The sequence below is a fragment of the Schistocerca nitens genome, chromosome 9 (genome assembly GCF_023898315.1).
Source record: "Schistocerca nitens isolate TAMUIC-IGC-003100 chromosome 9, iqSchNite1.1, whole genome shotgun sequence".
NCBI classification, from domain to species: domain Eukaryota; kingdom Metazoa; phylum Arthropoda; class Insecta; order Orthoptera; family Acrididae; genus Schistocerca; species Schistocerca nitens.
The window spans coordinates 211,395,304-211,420,023 of NC_064622.1; the positions used below are offsets into that span (position 1 = coordinate 211,395,304).

General features: G+C 41.5%; 1 protein-coding gene across 1 annotated transcript in view; it reads left to right on the forward strand.

Moving 5' to 3' along the window:
• The first annotated feature begins 1,655 nt into the window (after positions 1-1,655).
• LOC126203677 (odorant receptor 43a-like) overlaps positions 1,656-24,720 on the forward strand; it is a 47,041-nt gene continuing 23,976 nt past the window's right edge. Inside the window, exons 1-2 of the mRNA XM_049938043.1 lie at positions 1,656-2,577; positions 22,880-22,979. Of these exons, the coding sequence (XP_049794000.1) occupies positions 1,787-2,577; positions 22,880-22,979 (891 nt within the window). The 5' untranslated portion in view covers positions 1,656-1,786. The remainder of the gene's footprint in view (positions 2,578-22,879; positions 22,980-24,720) is intronic.

Here is a 24,720-nt window from a genome sequence, read left to right on the forward strand (position 1 = left end):
CAAAAACTTTAATCGCAAGAGACTCAAGTCGTGCTTTTAACACCTGATATCCCCTGTGCTAGAGATAACATTTTGATAGAGGATAACTTTCTATTCCGTACTATTTCGGGGCATTCTGAATGGGTCCTCCTGGAATATATAAAACCCGGTTTAAAAGAGGTCGAAAACTGTCTGACAGACAGGACGCACATACCGAAACTGCATCTCGTGAGCCCCAGGCAGTGTAGTAGGGTCTTTGGTTTTCAAGATACACGTCAATGACTTTGCGGCCGAAGCTAATTACAAATCTAAGGCTCTTCGAAAATGATGCAGTTGTCACTGAGGAAATTCTGTACGGTAAAAATGACAATAATGTGCAATTATATCTCGAAGAATTATCGGACTGCTGTAGAGAAGAGGGTAGTTGTGCTCTTTACGAAGTGGTACAAGAGTTGTTTCATTTGACTACTGGATTAACTAACATTCGTATCTGGTTTACTGGAGCTGCAATACCATAGCGCTACTGCGAAATGCCGAAAATTTGATTCCAGTGTATGTTAATATCAGGGCCGGTTCTAGAAGGTGTAAATCCACAAAAGCGATATATGATTACCTCCCTTTTTTCTATACAACATCAGATTTAGCACCTTTATCCCTTTACTTCCCTCTCACATACAGTTTTTGCCTTTATCTGGGTTCTTTGTAAGATCTTTACAGATAAACTTACATCTTTTTAGCGTGAAAATGGGTTAATTTTGCCATTATTTATGATGCGGCCTTTGTGAAAATATCGCACTATGGGTGATCCTGGCGCTACTCTGAACTTGCCCCTCCTTCCTCCCCCCCTCACCCCCCCCCCCCTTCCACAGTGATCGAGTGTATCGCTTCATGCTTTAAACGGGCCCAGGGTAATATGCACAATCTGTCGACCTGGCCTGCACAAAGGTGCACATTTCGTTGCCAAGCAAGAGACATAGGGGCCATGTGCACAGTTGATGCCACACATACGGCGAAGCGAAACCATTTCCCTGTACTGGACACAGCCTTTACGAAAAGGAATCACAAACTATATCACTAATTTGTTTAGTTTGAACAACGTTTCATGTTACATTAGATACGGTTCAGTCGTTACCATGCACAGTTTTAAAACAAAAATATTCCCCATCTTTTTTTCCGTATAATCACGCTTCTTTATGAGGTACATATCCTGTAGTTTGACGGCGGGTTCTGTGACGTAAATATTTTAATAATTCACACACGGTGTTAAATTTCATATAGCTGTCAATATTTTATTCAGCTTAATAATGGTCTTGCGTTGTCACATCTTCATATAAATGTTTTAAATGTGAAACCTAAATTTTTAAATTAAAAGCTGCCATCGAACTGTTTGAGAGTTTAGAAGAATGATAAGTTTTCATAATTTACGTCCATCGACAAATTACGTTTGTTTCCTATTATATAACTCAGTCGACACTGTCTGCAAGCGAATCTAAATAACTCATCCACAAAATGCTGCAGTCTGCCTTGATAATTCACAACTTAATTCTGCCACTGCAATTTGCAATAGTTGCAGCCATACAGATGTATTCATATATAAAAGACAGATTCGCCCTCAGTCACAGAAGAGAATTAGAGGAATGCAGAAGCGTTCAGTCGACTTTCTTCGTCTCCGTATCTCACGATCCCCATCCGGCAGGGGCAGAAAGTTGTTAGCACTCGGTTTACCGACAGGAACTGTAGTAACGTCAAAAGGATCTTAAGTACTCGCTGTAAGACGGGCCGTATAAGAGATACAAAGGGCCTTAAAATGAAGGATAATTTGTCCTGGGCAGCCAGTGGCAACTCCGTTCTCAAGCTTAACATCCGACACCTGTCGCTGTTGGGAGTTTGGGAACTGGGTGAATCCCACCTGTTCAAATTCCAATCGATTATCGCAGTCGTATTAAGCTTATGGAGCACCGTGGAGTGCGCCCTAGCTGTTTACTTCATCTGGGGAGATCTGGAGCAAACCACCCTTGTTCTCCTGATCACCTTCACCTGCGGCAGCGGCGTGGCTAAGACGGCCGTCTTTCTGTACAACAGACGGCAGTACAACTCCCTGGCTCATCAGCTCGACAAGCTGCTGTCGCTCCAAAGCGAGTCCTGCTCAGAGGACCCTAACTTGGCAGCCATTTCTGAATGGTCCCGCCGGAAAGCTGCCCGCCTCACGCTGGGTCTGCTGCTCTTCATGCTGTCGCAGAGCTTCTTGTGGAACTTTGTGCCCCTCTTAGTCTACCCAGAGGAGCGGCGTCTGCCCTATGTTCAGCACCAATGGGACAACAACAGCCTGTACGAGTTCTCCTACACCGTGCAGGGCCTGTCGGCTATTTGGGTGAGCCAGATAAGCTTCGGTGTGGACTGCCTGTTCGCGTCCGTCATGATTCTGGTCGCGGCCCAGCTGGAGATCCTCGGACAGCGTCTTGTGAAGCTGAGAAACGACGTGGACATCGTCGGCGAGGAGAAAGCAGTTTCTCAGAAGAAGGAACTTGACAGCGAAACTGGTGAAACCATGTACGACGATTTGTGCCTTTGTATTGAAACTCACCAAGAAATCCTCAGGTAGGTTACTTGACGCGATGTCTGATTGCAAATACATTTCGATACATCACAGTCATTCCTCCTTGCAAAACAATTTCCTAAATATTTCTGTAACCGCTATTTATTTTGAAGAATAAATAGTGTAGAAATAATTTGACAGATTTCGATGTCATGTAGCGCTTTCATCACCAGTGTTATTATTTTCGCACTTTGATATCAATATTTTGATTTATCGTCATTTTCATGTTTTCAGTAGTTCCTTAATTACTTTGTTACTGTTCTTATCATTACGATTGTTTTCCTCTTGGATATGTCGTCCATCTGCGGAACTAAGCAAAAATCTGTTGATCTCTATATTATATGCGTTACGCTTCGATCCAACAGCTTTTCCGCTAATAAATCTAAGAGATTATTCTAAGAAAACATTCGTTTGTTTTATGATTTCTACAACAAACAGACTGAAACTGGCTAATGACCAGTTGTGGTACATACCACATCTTCAGTTGTAAAGCTTATATCAAAATATACTCCCATAACAACATATCTGACGTTCAAAAGCCTTAAATCTTGACAGATACTATTTCATATCAAAATTTCACTAAGTTGCAGATGTGATGTATTCCAGCAACTTTCATATAAGCTGTAATATATTTTCATTTACGATTCTAGAAAGGTTCGATAATGTATGTTTTGCCCACGTACCCTTCACTGTAATGTAGACGTCGTAAAATCTTCACCGGGGTTCAGAAGAAAAATTGCTAAGCGAAAATATTTAAGTTTTTGCTGTACCATTAACGTTCGTGATCAAGTGAATCGAAAGATCCCTTACCATGGTATGTTGGAGATTTGGATTACACTTATTTTAACTTTTGTGCAGTATGTTATAAGGCACCATAGCTTCATGTTTACATTGCTCACTTATCTATCGTTTTCTGGCCCATTTACGAGGTAGTTTATACACGCATGTAGAACATTTATTTGCCGAAAATGGTTCAAATGGTTCTGAGCACTATGAGACTTAACATCTGAGGTCATCAGTCCCCTAGAACTTAGAACTACTTAAACCTAACTACCCTAAGGACATCACACACAGCCATACCCGAGGCAGCATTCGAACCTGCGACCGTAGCGGTCACGCCGCTCGGCCACCACGGGCGTTATTTGCCGAGAAACGTTTCTTAGTTTCATGGTACATGATCTGGCTAATTTATGTACGTTTACACAAATACACTCCTGGAAATGGAAAAAAGAACACATTGACACCGGTGTGTCAGACCCACCATACTTGCTCCGGACACTGCGAGAGGGCTGTACAAGCAATGATCACACGCACGGCACAGCGGACACACCAGGATCCGCGGTGTTGGCCGTCGAATGGCGCTAGCTGCGCAGCATTTGTGCACCGCCGCCGTCAGTGTCAGCCAGTTTGCCGTGGCATACGGAGCTCCATCGCAGTCTTTAACACTGGTAGCATGCCGCGACAGCGTGGACGTGAACCGTATGTGCAGTTGACGGACTTTGAGCGAGGGCGTATAGTGGGCATGCGGGAGGCCGGGTGGACGTACCGCCGAATTGATCAACACGTGGGGCGTGAGGTCTCCACAGTACATCGATGTTGTCGCCAGTGGTCGGCGGAAGGTGCACGTGCCCGTCGACCTGGGACCGGACCGCAGCGACGCACGGATGCACGCCAAGACCGTAGGATTCTACGCAGTGCCGTAGGGGACCGCACCGCCACTCCCCAGCAAATTAGGGTCACTGTTGCTCCTGGGGTATCGGCGAGGACCATTCGCAACCGTCTCCATGAAGCTGGGCTACGGTCCCGCACACCGTTAGGCCGTCTTCCGCTCACGCCCCAACATCGTGCAGCCCGCCTCCAGTGGTGTCGCGACAGGCGTGAATGGAGGGACGAATGGAGACGTGTCGTCTTCAGCGATGAGAGTCGCTTCTGCCTTGGTGCCAATGATGGTCGTATGCGTGTTTGGCGCCGTGCAGGTGAGCGCCACAATCAGGACTGCATACGACCGAGGCACACAGGGCCAACACCCGGCATCATGGTGTGGGGAGCGATCTCCTACACTGGCCATACACCACTGGTGATCGTCGAGGGGACACTGAATAGTGCACGGTACATCCAAACCGTCATCGAACCCATCGTTCTACCATTCCTAGACCGGCAAGGGAACTTGCTGTTCCAACAGGACAATGCACGTCCGCATGTATCCCGTGCCACCCAACGTGCTCTAGAAGGTGTAAGTCAACTACCCTGGCCAGCAAGATCTCCGGATCTGTCCCCCATTGAGCATGTTTGGGACTGGATGAAGCGTCGTCTCACGCGGTCAGCACGTCCAGCGCGAACGCTGGTCCAACTGAGGCGCCAGGTGGAAATGGCATGGCAAGCCGTTCCACAGGACTACATCCAGCATCTCTACGATCGTCTCCATGGGAGAATAGCAGCCTGCATTGCTGCGAAAGGTGGATATACACTGTACCAGTGCCGACATTGTGCATGCTCTGTTGCCTGTGTCTCTGTGCTTGTGGTTCTGTCAGTGTGATCATGTGATGTATCTGACTCCAGGAATGTGTCAATAAAGTTTCCCCTTCCCGGGACAATGAATTCACGGTGTTCTTATTTCAATTTCCAGGAGTGTATATTAACTAGCAACAGAACATCGTTTTACCAATTAGTTGTAGGCATAAAACGTGTATGTTTTCATTGTTGTGTCAAGTGCTACTCTTTACTCTTCGCTTTGAAAATTATGTGCTGAAACTTGATAACTACGCGCGACAAAGCTTGTTACTCAGGAATATTCCTTAGTACCATTACTCTATAGCTTCTGAAGCTTAACAGTAGCATACATTTTTATTTTTACTGTTTCTACAAGAATTCAGTGTCTCAACGTACTACTAACAAACTGAATGTACGTGTACCTTATTTAGAATGTATTATCACCCACGTACTTTGATCTAGAATAGAATTTACTATCCTACTTCTGAACACGAAGATTGGCTATGCAAATTACTTTCAGTGCATACAGCACCAATGACTCTAAACTGAATCTATCTGTAACTGTAACTGAATATAAGGAATGGCTGCCAATAGTACCCGGAATGGCTTCGTCATCATTCAGTCACAACACCCTGGCTAATAGTCCCATACTGAAAACCATGCTTTGTTAGAGAAACGCACCAACTGAATCATGTGAAAATGTTACAAGTGAATACAGTTCCTATTTCCAACTCAGAAAGTTCGTTTAAACCCTGCAGTTGTTTCTTACCTGCAACGGACCATTCAGCTCTGCCTTGTCTTGTTCCGCTGTAACAATACGGAATGCAGAAATGGAATTAATAATTGAGCAGCTAACTGCCTTATCATTCACTTTAGGCTACTTTGAAAAATGCAACTAACTGTTTACGCAATTGTGTAAGGGGGTGAGCGTGTAGAAATATTACGATTTGCCGCCAGAGGTTACAATAACACGAAACTATAATCGTCCTTTTGCATTGTAATACACAATGTAAACTGATACGAATAAACATTATTTAAGTTCCAAGTTAACTCTTTACTCTCTCTACAAAACATTTATAACTAAAAGTGATGGATGGCTAATAGTCATTAAGATTCTAGACACATGACCAATAATTTGCCCTGGTTACAAAAACATAGATATTGTCGAACAAAGCGTAATCTTTACACTCCAATAATTACTCGGCTTCTGCTTGCAGCAGAGAAGAAGTATATTCATGTTTTTTTCCAAATGTGTCGCCTCTCTATGAAAGGATCTCAAAATTATTGTCTACTCCAGTGAGTATCCAGATTATATTCATTCCTTATCCAGCACGTCTGCCGTCAAAGCTACTCACTCACCGACGAGTCAACACTCTCTCTCTCTCTCTCTCGCTGCAGCCGACGCACTCTCTCTCTGTCTACTTGAAACTTCAGGAGGAATCTGCTTTTCACACTCCTGTCTTTCAAGATTGCAGCAGCAGTGTTTACATAGCTGCTGAGGCACCCTATTGCACTTTGGCTGGCTAGCTGAATCAAGCGTTCTTAATCTCATAGAAGATGTCTGGGACTGTTTGGATCAGCATGTGAAATACAGTGATCAAAATACCTACACTTTTGTTGCTCTACAGTATCTAATCTTCTATGAGTGCCTTCAGCTGGATAGGGCACTAAGTAAGGTCGAATAAGATTTCCATTGACTTTCCTTGCTACTAAGTCTACGTGTTCGAACTACTTCATACCATTAGCCCTAAGTATTTAAACCATGCGACAACTCCAGATGTCTACCACTGAGGTGTAAATCGGATGTAGTCAAACCATTTCTCTCTCTTATATGCATTAGCATATTACCGTTTGGTATAAAATGTAGAAATACTGAATAAGCTAAGACTAATGAAATTTCTCTCAGGGCTCAGTATGCAATCCAAGTGTACGTCCTCCACTATTTTCAGGTATTAGATGATTAACCGACGTTGCCCAATTACCTCGAATTCTCCAAAAAAACCAGGTCTTGAAAAAATTTTTCTAGTAACTTTAATCTCCGATAAACCATGCCTTATTGTTCTAAACGTTTTCAAAACATTCGGTATCTCTACTGCACCTGGGCTTAAATGTCATTCGGACCATTATAAGTGACACTAGTACATATGGCGTCTAAGCCAAGAACTATCGTTTCGATTACTCTTTTATGTGACGCCTTCTCTTCACTATGCCAGCCTCTAGGAATGATGTGTACGTTACCACCTACCCAACATACACTAAACGTAGAGGCAATTGTTGGAATGAAGAAGGTTTCAAGTCCACTATGCATAGTTCTACTGGAGATGAGGTTCCAACCCAGTTATTGTGCTATCCACAATTTAAGGTAGGTTCCGAACCATATGCACAAAGCGTTTTCCACATTCACAAGCATTCCCAGAGTTAATAAAACAGTCAAGAAGGCTAGGAGAGAGTTTCTACTAGATGGAGCAGATAAGCACTTACTAACGTCTTACTTATAGGGTGAATTGGCATCACTTACCATCAGTAAGAAGGATGTAGAGGAATTATAGGCAAAGTTTAAGCATTCTTGAGGGTATTTTTGTTGTGCCGTTGCAACTACAAAAATGTTCAAATGTGTGTGAATTCCTAAGGGACCAATCTGCGGTAGGCATTGGTCCCTAGACTAACACACTACTTAAACTAACTTATACTAACTTATGCTAAGAACAAGACACACACCCAAGCCCGATGGAGGACACGAACCTCCAGTGGGAGGGGCCGCGCAATCCATGACTTGGCGCCTCAAACCACGCGCTCACTGCACGCAGCAACTACAAAAATGCGTCATTTTTTAACCAGACGCATTTCGCCTTATTGAGGTAAAGCATCAACAGTGGTCTGTAATTAGGTTATTCACATTTTGATTTGCATTTATATCGATAAACGCTTCGTTAAGAATAAATTGATTTGTACTCACGGTGATTTTCGGTTGATTTCTTGCTTACACTGGGAAACGCTGTCTGCAAGCACATCGTTGTTTTTCTGTGTTAGAGACTGATAGTTTTGGTGTAATTTTTATGTGTTCTACAGCACCATGTTTTTCACAACACACTTTTAAGCACGCCACTTTCGTTTTTGTACTTCAAGTATGTTTTGTGGTTTGTGTTTTTAGTGTTGCCCACATAACCTTTCCACTACTTTGTCTTTGACATACAACTTTTTTTCCCGATGGACTATTGTATGTGGGTAATTCTATTTAATTATCTTTCTGTTTATTTATGTACTGTGTAAGAGTAGATATGGAATATCGTATGGAGGGATCTTTTGTGTGTGTAGGGGAGGGGGAAACCGTGATGAGTGGACATAACTGTGTAGCAGTGTGATGGATTGTCTAATAGAGGAGAATGTGAGGTCACAGATTCATTTCACTTCTTGCTCCTCACTTTAATCTGTTGTAAACAAAGAACTCTCTCTTAGAGGAAAGACTGTAGTTATTTATTTAGTGGCTGTGTACTTGGCATTCACTGCTATGTTTATTTGAATATTCTATTAATCTCTTTACCCCCCTCCCATAACTCTGTTCATCTCTTCATCTTCCCTATCCCTGTACATCACTTCCTGCCCCCTCTCTTCATCTGCTCCTCCAATATTTCTCAATATTTCTTTCTCTGTCCATCCCATCTCCTCTTGCCACTTCTCTCTGTCCACCTCCTACTACCTCCATTCTCTATCCATCTCCTCCCCTTTCCTTTTGATGTCCACCTTCCGCTCTCATCTATGTGTCTCATTCTACTTCTCTTCCCTTTATTCTATTTACCCCCTCCCCTCCACCCCCCCCCTCTCTCTCTCTGTCTGTCCATCTGCTCCTCTCCCTTATTCCCCTCAGTGTATGTCCTTGTCCTCCTCCTCCCTTATGTCTCTACATTATTGCTCTCAACCCTATTGCATGTTGCAGATCCTTAACCACCACAATATTTCATTCCAGAAGAAAATAATTTTTACCAAATATGGGCAAACTCGAAGCAGTGGCTAAGTTGAAGCTTTTCACCTGTGACTTTGCCTGCATAAACTCGAACATGTTTGAGACTGGCTCTGATCTATATTCCTACCATACTTGCCCAAGGATGCTGTGTGGATGTTTTAGAAATTTGGTGTTGAACCTATGGCCTGTAAGGTAGGACTATGCCCTCTCACACATGCAGAGTTCAGAAGAGCAGCAGTAACGATAGTGATGTAATCAGACATTATCTCAATGTCGGTTCGACTACACTCCCTGGAAAGGAAATATTATCGCTAAAAGAAATTAGTGTACAGGCTGAGATATAACTATATATTAGCAAAAGTGAAATCTTAGATTTTCGTATTTAAGGTTTATTTTAACTTTAAGTATGACTCCATGACATAGAAATATTAGCAAATTTATGTACAGGGTGGAAAAATATTATTACTGGGTCTTCACAACTGCGAAAGGAAATTCCTAAATTTTATAAGGTTCTTTAGTGGTAAGATGGTGATGACCATGTCTCGAAGTTGATAAATATACAAACAAATTAAATACAATTCGGGCAAGAGATATCAATTGCACTAAAATACACAGTGAAAGTAACCAAAATTAAATGGGATCAGTAAAGAGCAATCAAAAAGAAGTACACAGTTAAAAGAATTCATAACTCTATAGTGACTGATCAATCCCTTTCGTTAGATGGGACATCTCACGTTTCAACTTTAATTAAGCCCGACAATTGTGAATATGTTTAACTACAGGTCATGGATGAATGTACGAAAGTTAGGATAGATGGAGACTACGGCAGTTCCGAGTGTCCATCGAATATCGCATGCTAGCATGGGACAAGCACTTGTGATTACCTTGCATTGGCTGAGGCAGTGGCAGCTGATCGTGCGAGCTATGAATCTGAGAACCGATTCTAAACCTCTCTAGATTATTAAACACCAGTCTGATACATTTCCTATGTCTTTGGTGAAGCTGAGACTCCTATTTTCCCCTAGCTAAGTTAACTGGTATGGTACATGCTATTTGGCAGGAACAGCGAGTATGTTGTTGCCCTAAAATCGCTCACAAGCATTAATTGTTAGGTGCGGTTCTCTGTGCTTGGAGACTTTGCAATTTAACTCCTTATGCCTGAAGAGGAGTCTGTGAACAAGTGTTCTCATAATGACTGTCGCAATTGTCCTAGAAAGGCGCGAGTGACCTTGCTCAAAACCTTGACGTTTTTCTGCAAGAGAAGAAGCCAATTACTCTGTCTGAAGTTTGCCTATATCAGAGCTGGTGGCCACATGTTTTCTTTCTGGCCAATGAGGGCATATGTACTTGTTTCTTTCGCAGGGCAGAGTTTAACTTCTACTGCTTAATACTAAGACAAACAGCTTTTTCTTTCATGCGAGTTTTAAAGTAGGTGGCCACAATGAGTCACCAATGTTTTTAGTTGGATTCCCCGGACGTTTATCTGCGATTTCCGGCCCTGATCCTGTAGAAAGGGTTTCTGAAGGTCGTCGTTAAAAGCAGGGAGTAGGGCTGCTTTTCCCAGCAGCGTACACAGTGGGTGCAGCGTCTCATTGTGTCCACTAGGTATCCCGCATTGAGGGTTTCAGCTGCACAAGAAGGCGTGCCGTCGTAAAATTCTCCTTTCAGGTCAGGGAAATTACTTGCGTTCAGTTACTAGGGTGAGTGGCCGTGGTTTATATTCACGAAATGTTGGTTTCTTTATTCGCTTCACTTTATCTATCAATAAAAATCATGTATTTTTACATGACTATGTAGGGTGACATACTGAGTTAACTGCAGTTGTTCCAGGAATTCAATGTAAGGTGCGTTATACGTTTGACACCTTACATATCACTACCGTATTTTACTGAAGTTAGACAATGGTTACGGCATTGTGTAAGTCAGTCGCAAATTATACTTTTTCTCAAGCATTGCATATTGTTCAACCACTTGGTTTAGTACTTATTCTATTTCATTCTGTTGGTTTGTATACTTTGTTATATGGTTAATTTTGTTACTCATTTGTCCCCCTTAAGTGAAGACTATAATATTTTTTTACTGACATCAATTTCTTTTTCTTTTTTATTTAAATGTGTTGTGTGTTTTAGATTTTATATTGAAGACAAGGAGCCTCTCACATCGATCTTTTAATACTTTTTTGTCAACCACTTACTATTTAAATCAGCTTAAAAGATTGAATACTTTATACGTAATCCAAAAATGCAGTGTTTACATTTTGCTGCTTCTTTTACAAAAATTATGATTCTAACAACTAATGTAAGCATCAAAATAATTCTTTGGCAAATCCTAATCATGTCAAAATTTTAAAAGTTTCTGTTCCTGATTTATGCAAATTCAAAAATATTGTAGCCAAAAACAATGCTCATACACACATGTTATTATAAAAAATATTAGTCTAAGAGACAACAAGGTTTTTAAGAAATGTTGTATTGATAATTACACATGAATAAAATTTGAAAATATTACACTCATAGACAGTAAACGAACTTCACAAAAATGTTATCTTCAGGACACAATATAGATGAAAAGGTTTTCTTTTTAACATATTATTCTAACGAACGTTATAAGTAAATAAAACATTTCTTTACAAAAATGCTTCTCCTGAATTGCTCATGAAACAGAGGTTATGAAAAGACTTTGATACAGTTCTCATTCAGACATTTTCACATATTGTATGAAGTGTTGCAAATTGTATGAAATCGATATGAAATCGCCAAAGTCCTATGTTAATTGCTGTGCTCTTTGCAGGTTTTTCTTTGTCTGACACTGATCTTTACCTAAGTTCGATACTATTTTCATATGATGTCTACGAATGTTCTTGCGTGAGTTTGGCAACAATTGTCTTTGCATGAAGCTGAAGAACTTATACCAGATGTTTGTCAGCAAACCTTTGAGAGACCAGCGACATTCTTCATCAAATTTTGCAACAGGTTGTTGCCATAGTTTGGTGTGACCCTCATAATAATGTGGACCTTTTACTGCTGCGTCTCATGTAGTATTGGCTTTAAAGACATGATTTTTTCATCTCAAGACATTGCTGAAGATAGTTTGTTTTTGTAGCGCTTCGTACACTACTAGTTTACAGTAGGATGGGTGTTTGGAAAAAGTGTATCTTGAAATATTTCCGCCCATCCTCTGTGTTCAACATCAGTCTTGGGACTCTTCATCCTCTGCTCTTCTAAGTATCTTCCTTTCTGCAGACTTGAACCTTGTCTCTTCTCTGGGTAGCATATACGAAATTATTGTCCACTAGTTGCTTTGAAATTTTATGTTCGGTAGTGTTTCAGTCAGTGATTAGGATGTGTAGTTCAGAATTGTTTTATTGATTTTCCTTCAGCTCTGTAGTTCAAAATAACATCGCAGTCTGATGGCAACAATGCCATTCTACACGTAATATGTTTTTTCCCAATTATGCCTCAGCCCGTCATTCCCTGCAGTCCTTCAAAATCGAGTATCGATCGAAAGGGAATTTTCGCAAGGCCTGGACCCAAATTCGATCTTCTGGTGCTCATCTATCCTCCTTGTACTTTTTTATTATGGCAAGATTGCTACCGCAGTTAGGTACAAGGGTGCCTAGATTACAAATTGCCATCCTTCTCGTGTCCTTGCCAGCACCTCTGCATTGTAGAAAATAGTTTATCTCTTCCATTCACGTTCGATATACATATTCAGTTGCCATCTGCCGCATCGTCATTGGCAGTTGACGGTTGTTTCTTGCAGAGGCCGAGTACAAGAATATTTTCTTATAATCTACCTTATGCCTAATGCCTAATTTACGCGCTTAAGAAATTCTTTACATGGTCCGTCGTCCTATCTCTGTGTTACAATTCTCGTTTCTCTGTCAGGTTCTAGTTTGTTCCTGATATCTTAAGCTAATGACACTCCCTATGGTCGATATGTGTGGTGTCGTGGTGTGGCATGTTAGTAGGTCATGCTATTAGATCATCACCTTTGCAAACTCTATATATTATGTTAGTTGCTACATATGAAAATTTAAGGTACTTCTCAGTACTCTGATTCTTCTTTCGCCCATACTCCTGGTCACGTCCTGTCTGGACGTACTTGACGGCTTCTTTGATATTATTTACTGATGCTTATAAGTGATTATTTATCACACCTTTTAATATGGCTTACATGATGAAGTCCTAGAACGTAACCTATCTCATTCTATGCTTCGTTCGTTCTGTCTGCACCACTTTGTTTGAGTGGTGGAACATCGTTCCTTAGGTCTGGAAGCTCTTGCTCTTCCACCTACGTTTGACAGTGTTCAGCCCTGGCTCAAAGAGAAGTGTAATCCTCTCAAATGTCATGCTATCCTTTCCCATGTCTAACACACCTCGTCTTTCATTCGAAAATCCGCCCCAATATCAGGTCCACCGTTAATTTCGGTATGATAAAGAAATTGGCTTAGATCTTTTGACCTTGGCTGAAAAGCATTACCTTGTTTGTTTATCGACACCCGCAGCATGATTTTTGTTGAGACCCTCCACTTTAATCTCCTTCGTTTTCAAGATCGGTATTTCTTCGTTAGCATTGCATTGGTTTAATAAGTTTTCCGAAATCGCGGTTAGCTCGCTTCTGCTGCCTGTTGACTACCTTAATTTGGATTTTTGCTACCAGGGCCTTCACAACTGGTTGAAACTCGACCGGTTTTCACTTTTCTTCCTCATCTCCCTGCAGTAAAGCACCCTCTATGAATCATGTATGAGTCGTTTTAGGATTTTTACCTGTGACATCGAACTTCCTGTCAAGTATGCCTCGACCACTATCTCTCTCTCTTCTACCAGTTCTTCTTCACATTTAACGTAGTCTTACCTCAATTCAACTATATTTGCCTTTTCTTTCTTTGTGTAGACTCCAAATAGTCGCATCTAAATGTCCTTGATGTATCTCTGTAACTTTCATTCATTGTACACATTGGAACCTATGCCCAATAGTTATTTATTTTCAGCTTCCGTCGACTGCGGATCATCGTCCTTGAGTTCGTTTTCCCTGGTCTCAGCCTCAAATAACTCCGCCAGTAACCACCCATTTACTATCTCCCCAGCATGATGTTATTGTTATCCTGCCTTTGTTTGATCCTTGCCATCCTATTTCCTCATTTACTACCTGTCGTTACTAAATGTTTATTTCTGTCGATGGTACGTTGTCCTCTTGGAATCGGCTCTCCCTAGTTTCAGTATTAAATAACTCTGCGATGCTAATTACTTTACCTGTTATCTCGACTTCCGTTATGCTTGCTTCATTTTGTTCTGGTAGTCCCATTTTTGCCAAATCCTCCCAACTACTTCGTGTCCAACCTGTTGTTTGCGGTTCTGTTCACATCCCGTGATTAGGTGCATATTTGTCTTACTATGTTGCTGCTGCTTGCAGGAGTAGGTGCGCTGTACTCCTTGTCTTTGCCGCTCTCTCTTCAATTCGAAGGTTTATCGGGGTTTGGTGGCCTTATCTCCACTTCTTCTTTCGGTCCTTCTTGTCTATGTTCGACCTGGTGACACGGGTTTCGTTGCTGGTAATTTGTCAGCCGGTTTGTCCTCCAATACCCATTGCGATTATCGTTATTCCTCCTATAATAGTTATTACCATTCCTGTGTGGATAACCGTTGCCTCTTCTTGTTCCGTACCATACCCGTTTCTCTGTTGGAATTTATTGCCACTTCTCTGCGCCAAGTTATCATGCGGTTTTGTAATACCTGACATTCCCTCGTGCGATCTTTGGCGCATTTCGCTGTCTTTCATTCACGTTTTCATCCTGGTTTCGCTTTTTTATTGCCTCATCTTCCGATAATATGAATTCTACTTCTCTCAAAATTCCTTTGAAGGCTTCCACGTCATTGCCTCCACGTCCTGCTAATGACTGTTGTTGCTTTAGCGTGGGCCCTCCCGCCGGAGGTTCAAGTTCTCCCTCGGGCATGGGTATGTGTGTTGTTCGTAGCATAAGTCAGATTAAGCTACTTTAAATGGAGTGTAGGTCTAGGGACCGATGGCGCGGTTACGAATTGGACACTGCCGGTTCAGCCATCGCCATCTGCTGACGGCTGCGCCGGTGCCGTTCTGCCCATGTGGGCAATTGCTGACGGTTCGCCACATTTTAACGTCCTGTCCGAATTTTAATACACTGCGCGTTGATCTTGGCCTGCCATGTACTCTGGATGCCATTTTAGCGGATGACCCATGAGCAGCTGCTCACGTTCTTCGTTTTATCCACTTGACGAACCTGTCTCAGGACATTTGATTAGGCTGTTTTTTTAATCCTATGCCTATTAATATGTCTTTTATAGTGTTGTCACTTTTAGTTGCTGTTTTAACCTTGTGCCTCGCAGTGCATTCCTAACTTAGTCTGGGCGCTAATGACCATTGTAGTTGTGCGCCCTAAAACCACAAAAAAAAGACCTCAGTAGTTTGTCCCTTAGGAATTCAGACACACCTGTATATTTTTTATTTTAGTGGTACATTCATGGTACACAATTTAATCAATTCTCCCTCACTGTACGGCACATCCAAACATTGGTTTTTCTTTCTGACTGCTTCGAAAAAATTTACACGGGTCTTCTCTCCGGAATTCTCGAAGTATGGATTTTGAAGTAGTTCATACTTCACCGTAGCGTGAGAGAAACTAATCTCTGAAATATTCGTATGATCGACATATAGATGCTACATTTTGCACCGTTTCTGGTTCTGTTCGAGACAAATGGGCACATATGAAGTCTAGTTTTTGTGCTAATGTCGAATGTTCTGATAGAGTAACTCTGAATTGATCAATGAATGTTCGTGTATGCAGTGAGTTTCCTTCACGAAAATGCTATAACTTCCTTACGGTGAGGAACTGACCATTATCGTACCTCGTCATGGTACCGTACGAAAGTCGAGAGTCCTCGCCACTTCTGTTCCAGATCATTTCACGTGTTAGTGTTTCACGTTGTGGTAAATCCATTGCATATCGTCCACCGTAACATTTGCCTAGTAATGTATGAAGTCGTTGTAATGGAACGCAATGACTTTCTTTCATCGGCTCTCCGCGAGTGTCGGTATGCTTTGCGCTGTAACCTTCGCTCCCTTGCACTTCCTGCCACTTCATCATGTGGTCCGCATTATTCCGAGAAGTATGCATACGGTACCCAATGTCTTTGTGGTACGTCTGCTCTTCGTAAGTTTCGAAACGTGCCTGTGGTATCGTAAGTGGTCGGATATCGCGTAATTTATTTTTCATCTGTGATCTGAGTCGTTTCTACGTGAAATCTTTTTCTTTGTTTCTTGTGAAACTTCTTGCCTTCCTGGTGGTGTTATTGACTAGGAAGTTGTTACGGATTCAGACCTTGCATGACCTTGATCACTTAACTCTTGTATAGTTTGCAACAGCTCTTCTCCGAATTTTTCGAACAGATTCTTCGTTTTCGCTCCTGTCTCACGATGCGAGTATAGTACCTCTTGAGAACCGCTTTCGTGATGCGTTTTTTCAACACACTATCTTCAACTGTTTGTCGTGCTGTGCCTGTTGCTTAGCGTCTAATTTCATTAACCTTTTCGGTTATCTTCGTAACTTCACCATGAGTATTATCACGTAATGTTTTGTTGTCACCACGCAATGTTTTGATTCCAGTCTGTGTTTTGTCACGCAATGCTTGCACGCCCACTTGGACCTTGTAAATGTATGTTCTTAATTGTGTGTGAAATATTATTGAAGTTTCGATCACATTTCTGGATTCTTTAGCCTCTTCCTCTATGTGACATAACTGTTGTCTGACCTCACACAGTTGTTCCGTTGTTTCTGGTTTCTGCTCACGTATCTGTTGTTTCATCTCTCTGTTTTGTACCTTTATGGTGCACGTTAATTGCTAAAGAATTTCCGACAGATTAACGGGTCCTACTACCTCTTCTTCCAACACTCTTCGCTTTGCGATTACATTCTCGTGTCTGTCCGAAACTAACTGCAGTGAACCATGTGATCACACATTTCGACTTGTATTTCCTGTACTTGGTTGTGAGGGAGGTGTTATTATATGTACTATGGGATCTGCATATCGAGACGTTCACCATCTTCCTGAACTTCAGCATTAGGCGCCTTGTTGCTCGGTATTTACGTCCTGCTGCACACCTTGATCTATTTCTCGCGGTATTGTGTGGTCTGTTATTCTGTCCTGAGATTCCTGCATGTTATCTTGCTGGGTGTCAGTCTCAATTCAGTCAAAGTCTCAATCTGCCACTGCTAATCTCTCTGATTCCCGTATTTACAATTTTAACTGACGCGCCATACTTCGCTTAATCATGCGACTGTACAATCATACTCACTTCTTAAACTTACTACCTTCGCCCATTATCTAGTGTTCCTAATTCAGTTGACACAATAACAAGACTGTGCGACCGTGATTTACTAGTTGGGACAGAATCAACTTATGAACGCTGTGTCAGCTATGTGTTCATTTGCTAGAAAAACTTAGAGTTAACAATTGCACTGCAAATGTACTATGGGGATACTGCGTACGCCTCTCAGTGCATTGCACGTCTCTGTCTCCCCATTGACTTGTCAGTAGCCACTAATATTTACCATTGGTTGATACGACGCAAAAATTTAATACAATGTTTTTAAGAGTATGTTTTTCTCTGTCTTAGCAAATACATATGGTTGACCACCTTAGCATGGTATTTTCCATACTGGCAGGGTCCCCATTATCTGACACGTCTGCGAGACTCGTTCTGATGTGTCATCCTACCAGTTGTCCAAGGACACCCTGTGAGTATTTTAGGAATTTCGTGTTGAACCTACGGCCTGCCAGGTAGGAAGATACCATCTGACACATGCAGAGTTCAGAAGAGTGTAGATTATGTCAGTGATGCAGTCAGACAATGATCTCAATGTCGGTTCCACTACACTCCCTGCAAAGGAAACGTTATCGCTAACAGAAATTAATGTACAGGTTCACACGTATCTATATGTTATCAAAAGTGAAAGTCTTCGATATCCGTTATTGAGATTTATTTTTACTATAAGTACGACTTCATGACATAGGAATATTAGAAAAATTATGCACAGGATGCCAAAATATTCATACTGGGTGTTCAAAACTGTGAAACGAAATTCCTGTTATAAAGTTCTGTAGTGGTATGATGGTTGATGACCATGTCTGGGGACGATAAAAATACAAACAAATTAAATACAACTCGGGCAAGAGATATCTATTACGCTAAGATGCACAATGAGATTACCCAAATTGAATGGGGTCGATAAAGAGTAACCAAAAAGAAGTAAACAATGACAAGAATTCATAACTCTACAGTGGCTGATCAGTCCTTTCCGTTAGATGGGACATCTCGCGTTTTTGCTTTAATTAAACAAGACTTGTGAATATGTTTAACTACAGGCCCGGGTTCAATGTACGAAAATTAGGAGACGACGGCAGTTCTTAGTGACAACTGAATATCGCTTGCTGGTGTAGCACGAGTGCGTGCGATTACCTTGAATTGGCGGCAAGCAGTGGCGGCTGTCGGTGCGAGCTATGAAACTGAGAACCTATTCTAAATCTGATTAAATAGGCCTTCCCGGCGTAATAGGTCTTGAAAGTCTCTTCGGGTTTGCTGCCGGATCCTAAAATCAACTGTACTGAACGGTGGCCTATATAGGACGTCGATTTGCAACCTGGCGTCAGTTCTCAGCGGGACTCATCAGCAGAAGCAACATTTTCCTGAAGATGGCGACCAGTTGGATCGCCGAAATATCGAGTCATGTTGATTTTAGGATCCGGCAGCAAACCCGAAGAGACTCTCAAGAATATTCTAAATCTCTCTTGACTGTTGAACACCAGTCTGTTACATTTTCTATGTCTTTGGTGAAGCCGAGACTCCTATTTTCCCTAACTAAGTTAATTGGGATGGTAAGCGCTATTTGGCAGGAATAGCGAGTACGTCGTTGCCTCAACTCCCTCCCAAGCATTAATTGTTATTGCTTGGTGAGATTCACTGTACTACAAGACTTTTCAACTTAACTCCTTACGAGTTAAGACGAATCTGTGAACAAGTGTTCTCACAATGAGTCTCGCAATCGTCTCAGCACGGCGCGAGTCACCTTGCTCAAAATCGTGACGATTTTCTACAAGAGAAGAAGCCAATTACTCTGCATTTTACCTATAACACAGCTGGTGGCCACGCATTTTCCTCCTGGCCAACCATGGCGTTTGTACTTGTTATAACTTCACCTTTCCGAGTTTTTGTAGCCTTTCACAGCCGTCGTTTCTTTCGTAGGGCAGAGTTTAACTTCTGCTATGTAATACTGAGATAAACAGCTTTTTCGTTCATGTCAGGTTTAACACAGTTGGGTACAGTGAGTCACCAGTGTTCTGATTTGAGTTTCTCCAGATGTTTATCTGCGATCTCCGGCCGTGTTCCTGTAGAAAGGCTTTCCGAAGGTCGTCGTTAAAAGTAGGGAGAAGGGCTGCTGTTCCCAGCAGCCTACACACTGGGTGCGGCGTCTCATTGTGTCCACCAGGTGCCCCTAGAGAGCCTCTATAAGGAGAGAGTGGCCAAGCGGACGATACGGCGGCCATTTTTCTGCCAAACTGCGGGCGGGACTTTTGAATAGCCAGTAATGGAGTAGTGGAGTACACACTAACCGAATCAAAGACACAAGACAATATGGCAAAATCATTCGTTAAATACCTTTCTTTACTGCTGTAATGTACTCATAGTAGCCTACTACGTACAGCACAGGAAAATTTGATACAGTGGCTGTAATAATTATTCGTTATTTGCATTTATCTCCTTTAAAGTTCGTTTACTAGACATAGTGCAATGAAAGTAACGTAAATAAAAAATATAGTGTATAGCATTTGTTTTGTATCAGAAGTGCATAACGCTAAAAAAATTACGTACCTGTATTACGTCAGATGAATGAGTCTTAAGCAGTTGTTTAATTCTGACATGCAAAAAGTGTGAGACGTATTAGTACTTCTTGTCACGTCTTCAAACTTTTTGCATTTCACAAGTAAACAACTGCTTACGACTTTCTTTCATATATTTACTGGACACCTCTCGTAGATAACAAACAAAAATAATTGCAAAAATCAGGTAATGATAAATGTAGGCTACTGTAATAACGACCAAATATAACTACCGTATCCCTTCTACCCCACAGTAAGTAGGCCTATTAAAAACTGTCTTCAAGAGTACCTACAATAATTTACTACGAATAATGTTTCAGCAACTACGAAAACTGCGGGAAACGTGCTTACAACTTGCCTGCGTCAACAGTCAGGCGATAATACTGAAACCAAAATAATGCCTAGTGTTCTGACGCTACAAAGTCGAATGGGCATGGCATAACAATTACAGGAACTTTCCATTTCCAGTAAGGACTGTCAGATATTGGCTTCAGAAAAGCTTGTGATGCTACCAGTATGCACAAACTGTTAAAGAAAAAAGATCTTGAAAATGCATTAAGTTGTAATAGGCCTACCTGTTTTGCGTGACCTTCTTCATTGCGTGGAAATGCTAATATGCGAAATCCACCTTCGATCTATTGGAAAAACCAAATGCGGCACAACCTGGCATCGTTTACGAACGTCTGCAGAACGAACTAAAAACGATATACAACTAAATCGAACATGCATGCACAACGCATAAAAAGTCTCAATAATTCAAATATCTTTTAATCTTTTCTAAAACTCCTCTGAGCTTCAATTCAACTCAAAAGCACTGCGAACATAGAAAGCGCGAGAGACGTTTGGCAGGAAAATGGCGGCAAAGCTAATCACCCAATCACGGGCAACTTCACCTATGGCCACTCTCTCTGTATACAGGCTCTCTAGGTGTCCCGTGGTGAGGGTTTCAGCTTCGCAGGACGGCGTGCTGTCGTAAAATTCTGTTTTCTCTCAGAACTGCATCTCGTAGCCAGAGTCAGAGAAATTACTTGCGTTCAGTTACTAGTGTGTGTGTCAGTGGTGTATATTCATGAAATGTCTGTTTGTTTATTCGCTTCGGTATGCCTATCAATAAAATTCGTACATTTTCGTCTAACTTATGTCGTGTGACTTATCGAGTTAACCACAATTGTTTCAGGAATTCAATCTAATGTGTGTTATTTTTTGACTCTACATCATGCACGTGTCACATGTATTTGATATACATCTAACTTATCTCGCACGTATTTGTTTGTATATTTCACCAGTATCTTCAGTGAATTTCGTAATGCAGTTTCATTTTCACGTAGCTTAATGTTTATGGCGTCATATCTCCTGAAAGATACGTCATGCAGTGTCATACATTTGGAGGTACATCTAGTTATATATATGGATAATGTCTGTGGAATGCATTGCGAATGGAGTAAGTAGTAAAGTAGTAATAAACTGAGACGTTATGCATGATTCGGCAGTTTTACTCTATGAACAGAGAAAATGGATTTCGGTGTTTATGAAGCCATATCTCGAGAAATACATTCAGTGGTATATGTAAATACTGTATGCAATTCAGGCTGCACAGACATGGTAGTAAAGAAATAACAAATTAAAAGATCGTATCTGATGTTGCTGTTTTACTGTATTTAAAGCGAAATTGTAGTAAGTGATAAATCCTTTACCTTCCCTTAGTTTGTTTGCAGCTATAGCGAGAAAATGTAAATATTTGAAATCATGTTATGTTAGATCCAAGTCTCATTCTCAAATAGCAGATGAATGTAGTCTCACTATTTGCGCATGGTGAGCTACGCTGCTCTTTCAGTACTATCATCACCGCTTGGAGAGATAATTGCTTCTTACTGGTAGAGTGGTTCTTTCCAGACAGTAAGTGATACGTGCACCAAATTTTTTTGAAAACGATTTGGTGGTTTAGGAGGAGGTGTGGAGCGTATATACGTACACAAATACATACATCCACCTTTAACATAAACGATGATTAAATTTTAAATGTTTTAAGACCGTTGACTTCAGAAACATGAGACAAAATTATAAAAAAAAAATTAAAAACTGTGCACTCGGTTATCCTGAATATAAATACATTGAACTTTATGTTATTCAGAGTTAAGCTTAACCTTAAAGTAATCAAATTAAACAATCATAAAAATTAATTTCTCACAGAAATATAACTCACAAGGGTGACATACGGTTAACTCTTTTTCATACATTCAGCACTGCATAATCTCAGAAAATGGAATTGGCATGCCAGTTTTTCATACTATTAATGTATTGTCGCATGCATATATACCGACTACATCAAACTTGCTAAAGTACTATGAAACGTCCCCTTTGAACAATTTATACACTACTGTGCTTATACTGACACACAATATTTTTAGTGCAACGCAATCTGACTTTCAATAATCTCTACAAGAGAATGGCCCTGACTAACATTAACCTGTACTTTTCACAAATCACTTACCTCACAAAAATCTTCGCTGCTCAAGCTACTGCAATACAGCAAGCACCACTACTGCCAGCTAAATAAAAGATACAAACTATGGAAGGCACTAACTACTGATAGGGATAGTTAGCAAATGAAAGATATTAATAGAGAACAAACAATGTATTTACCTTGATATCATCATATATATAGCAGTTCATGACAAATTACAAAACTCCGCCATCTCTCTCCCCACATCCACCACTGCTGGCGGCTCACCTCCAACTGCCCAACGCTACGCGCTGTTCACAGCCAGCTGCCTAACACTACAATGGCGAGTATTACAACAATGCAAAGCAGCCACAGACTGCACACAGCACAGCCAGTGATTTTCATACAGAGGTGGCGTTACTAATAAAAAAACCTAAACAGCCTACTTACAGTACATTTCATTTGATGTTGTTATTTAAAACGTTTTCCTCTTCCAGGTTCGTCGCGTACCTCCAGGACACCATGAGCCCCATCGCAATGACGCAGTTCACCCTCAGCGTTGTCATCGCTTGCATGGCATTATTTCAAGCAACTTTTGTAAGACTTCTTCTTCACTATGTCTCATTCGTGTAATAAGAGTGACCATAGTTTTCAGTTGAGAAAAACCACTATCATAAGAGAAAAGCGTGCGTGCAGAGGTAATAGACATTCTCTCTTACTTCGTTCCAAAGAAAAATCAAAGGACGACACAGAAAACGGATAGAAGTTATCTCGACTGTTTGCGATAAATAGTATTTTACCTCACCATCATAATGGTGCTAAAATAGAAAGAGAACACATTAAAGTAACAAAAGTAATATCCTCTTGTATCTAGATGTTCCCGTACCCTAAACATACACATACACACGTAGTGGTCCATACTCTAGGTTCGAATGATTCAGAGCTTAGATTAAGTCTCAGCCATTAGCCAGTCCACTAGTGAGTAACCAGAAACGGTGTGAAAACTTGCAAGGGTATTGCAAGGTAGGTTGTGCAGAGAAATAATAGTTAAGACAAAATGTGATTATATGCTACACCGTTCCCTATTTAAGTGACAATGAAGTCATCCAATACGGTCACCACTCGCGCAAATTCAAGCAGGCTGCCCGATGCATCTAGTTGCACTTTGTTATTACGCACTTCTGGTAAGAAAAAAAAGTCACACTACCGTACATTGTGGATAAGTGTTGTTTCGTCTCTTAAAATATGTATCACATATATAGTATTCTGTAACAGAAATAAATATCGAAATCTTACTCCACTGCGAAATATTAAAAGAACAATCAATTCAATCTGTTCAGCGTAATTCGTGAGATCCTTAAAAGCTTGTAGTGAAAGCAAATAGAACTTGAGGTAAAGAAACTTCCTGGCAGATTAAAACTGTGTACCCGATCGAGACTCGAACTTGGGACCTTTGCCCTTCGCGGGCAAGTGATCTACCATCTGAGCTACAGAAGCACGACTCACGCCCGGAACTCACAGCTTTACTTCTGCCAGTATCTCTTCTCCTACCTTGCAAACTTTACAGAAGCTCTCCTGCGAACCTAGCAGAACTAACACTCCTGAAAGAAAGGATATTGCGGAGACATGGCTTAGCCACAGCCTGGGGGAGGTTTCCAGAATGAGATTTTCACTCTGCAGCGGAGTGTGCGCTGATATGAAACTTCCTGGCAGATTAAAACTGTGTGCCCGACCGAGACTCTAACTCGGGACCTTTGCCTCTCGCGGGCATGTGCTCTACCATATGAGCTACCGAAGCACAACTCACGCCCGGTACTCACAGCTTTACTTCTGCCAGTATCTCGTCTCCTACCTTCCAAACTTTACAGAAGCTCTCCTGCGAACCTTCACGCCCGGTATTCACTGCTTTACTTCTGCCAGTAACTCGTCTCCTACCTTCCAAACTTTACAGAAGCTCTCCTGCGAACCTTGCAGAACTAGCACTCCTGAAAGAAAGGATACTGCGGAGACATGGCTTAGCCACAGCCTGGAGTGCTAGTTCTGCAAGATTCGCAGGAGAGCTTCTGTAAAGTTTGGAAGGTAGGAGACGAGATACTGGCAGAAGTAAAGCTGTGAGTACCGGGCGTGAGTCGTGCTTCGGTACCTCAGATGGTAGAGCACTTGCCCGCGAAAGGCAAAGCTCCCGAGTTCGAGTCTCGGTCGGGCACACAGTTTTAATCTTCCAGGAAGTTTCATATCAGCGCACACTCCGCTGCAGAGTGAAAATCTCATTCTGGAGAACTTGAGGTAGTGTATTCTTCTAGCATCAATAAAAATTTCCTCTCTATTAAACTAAATG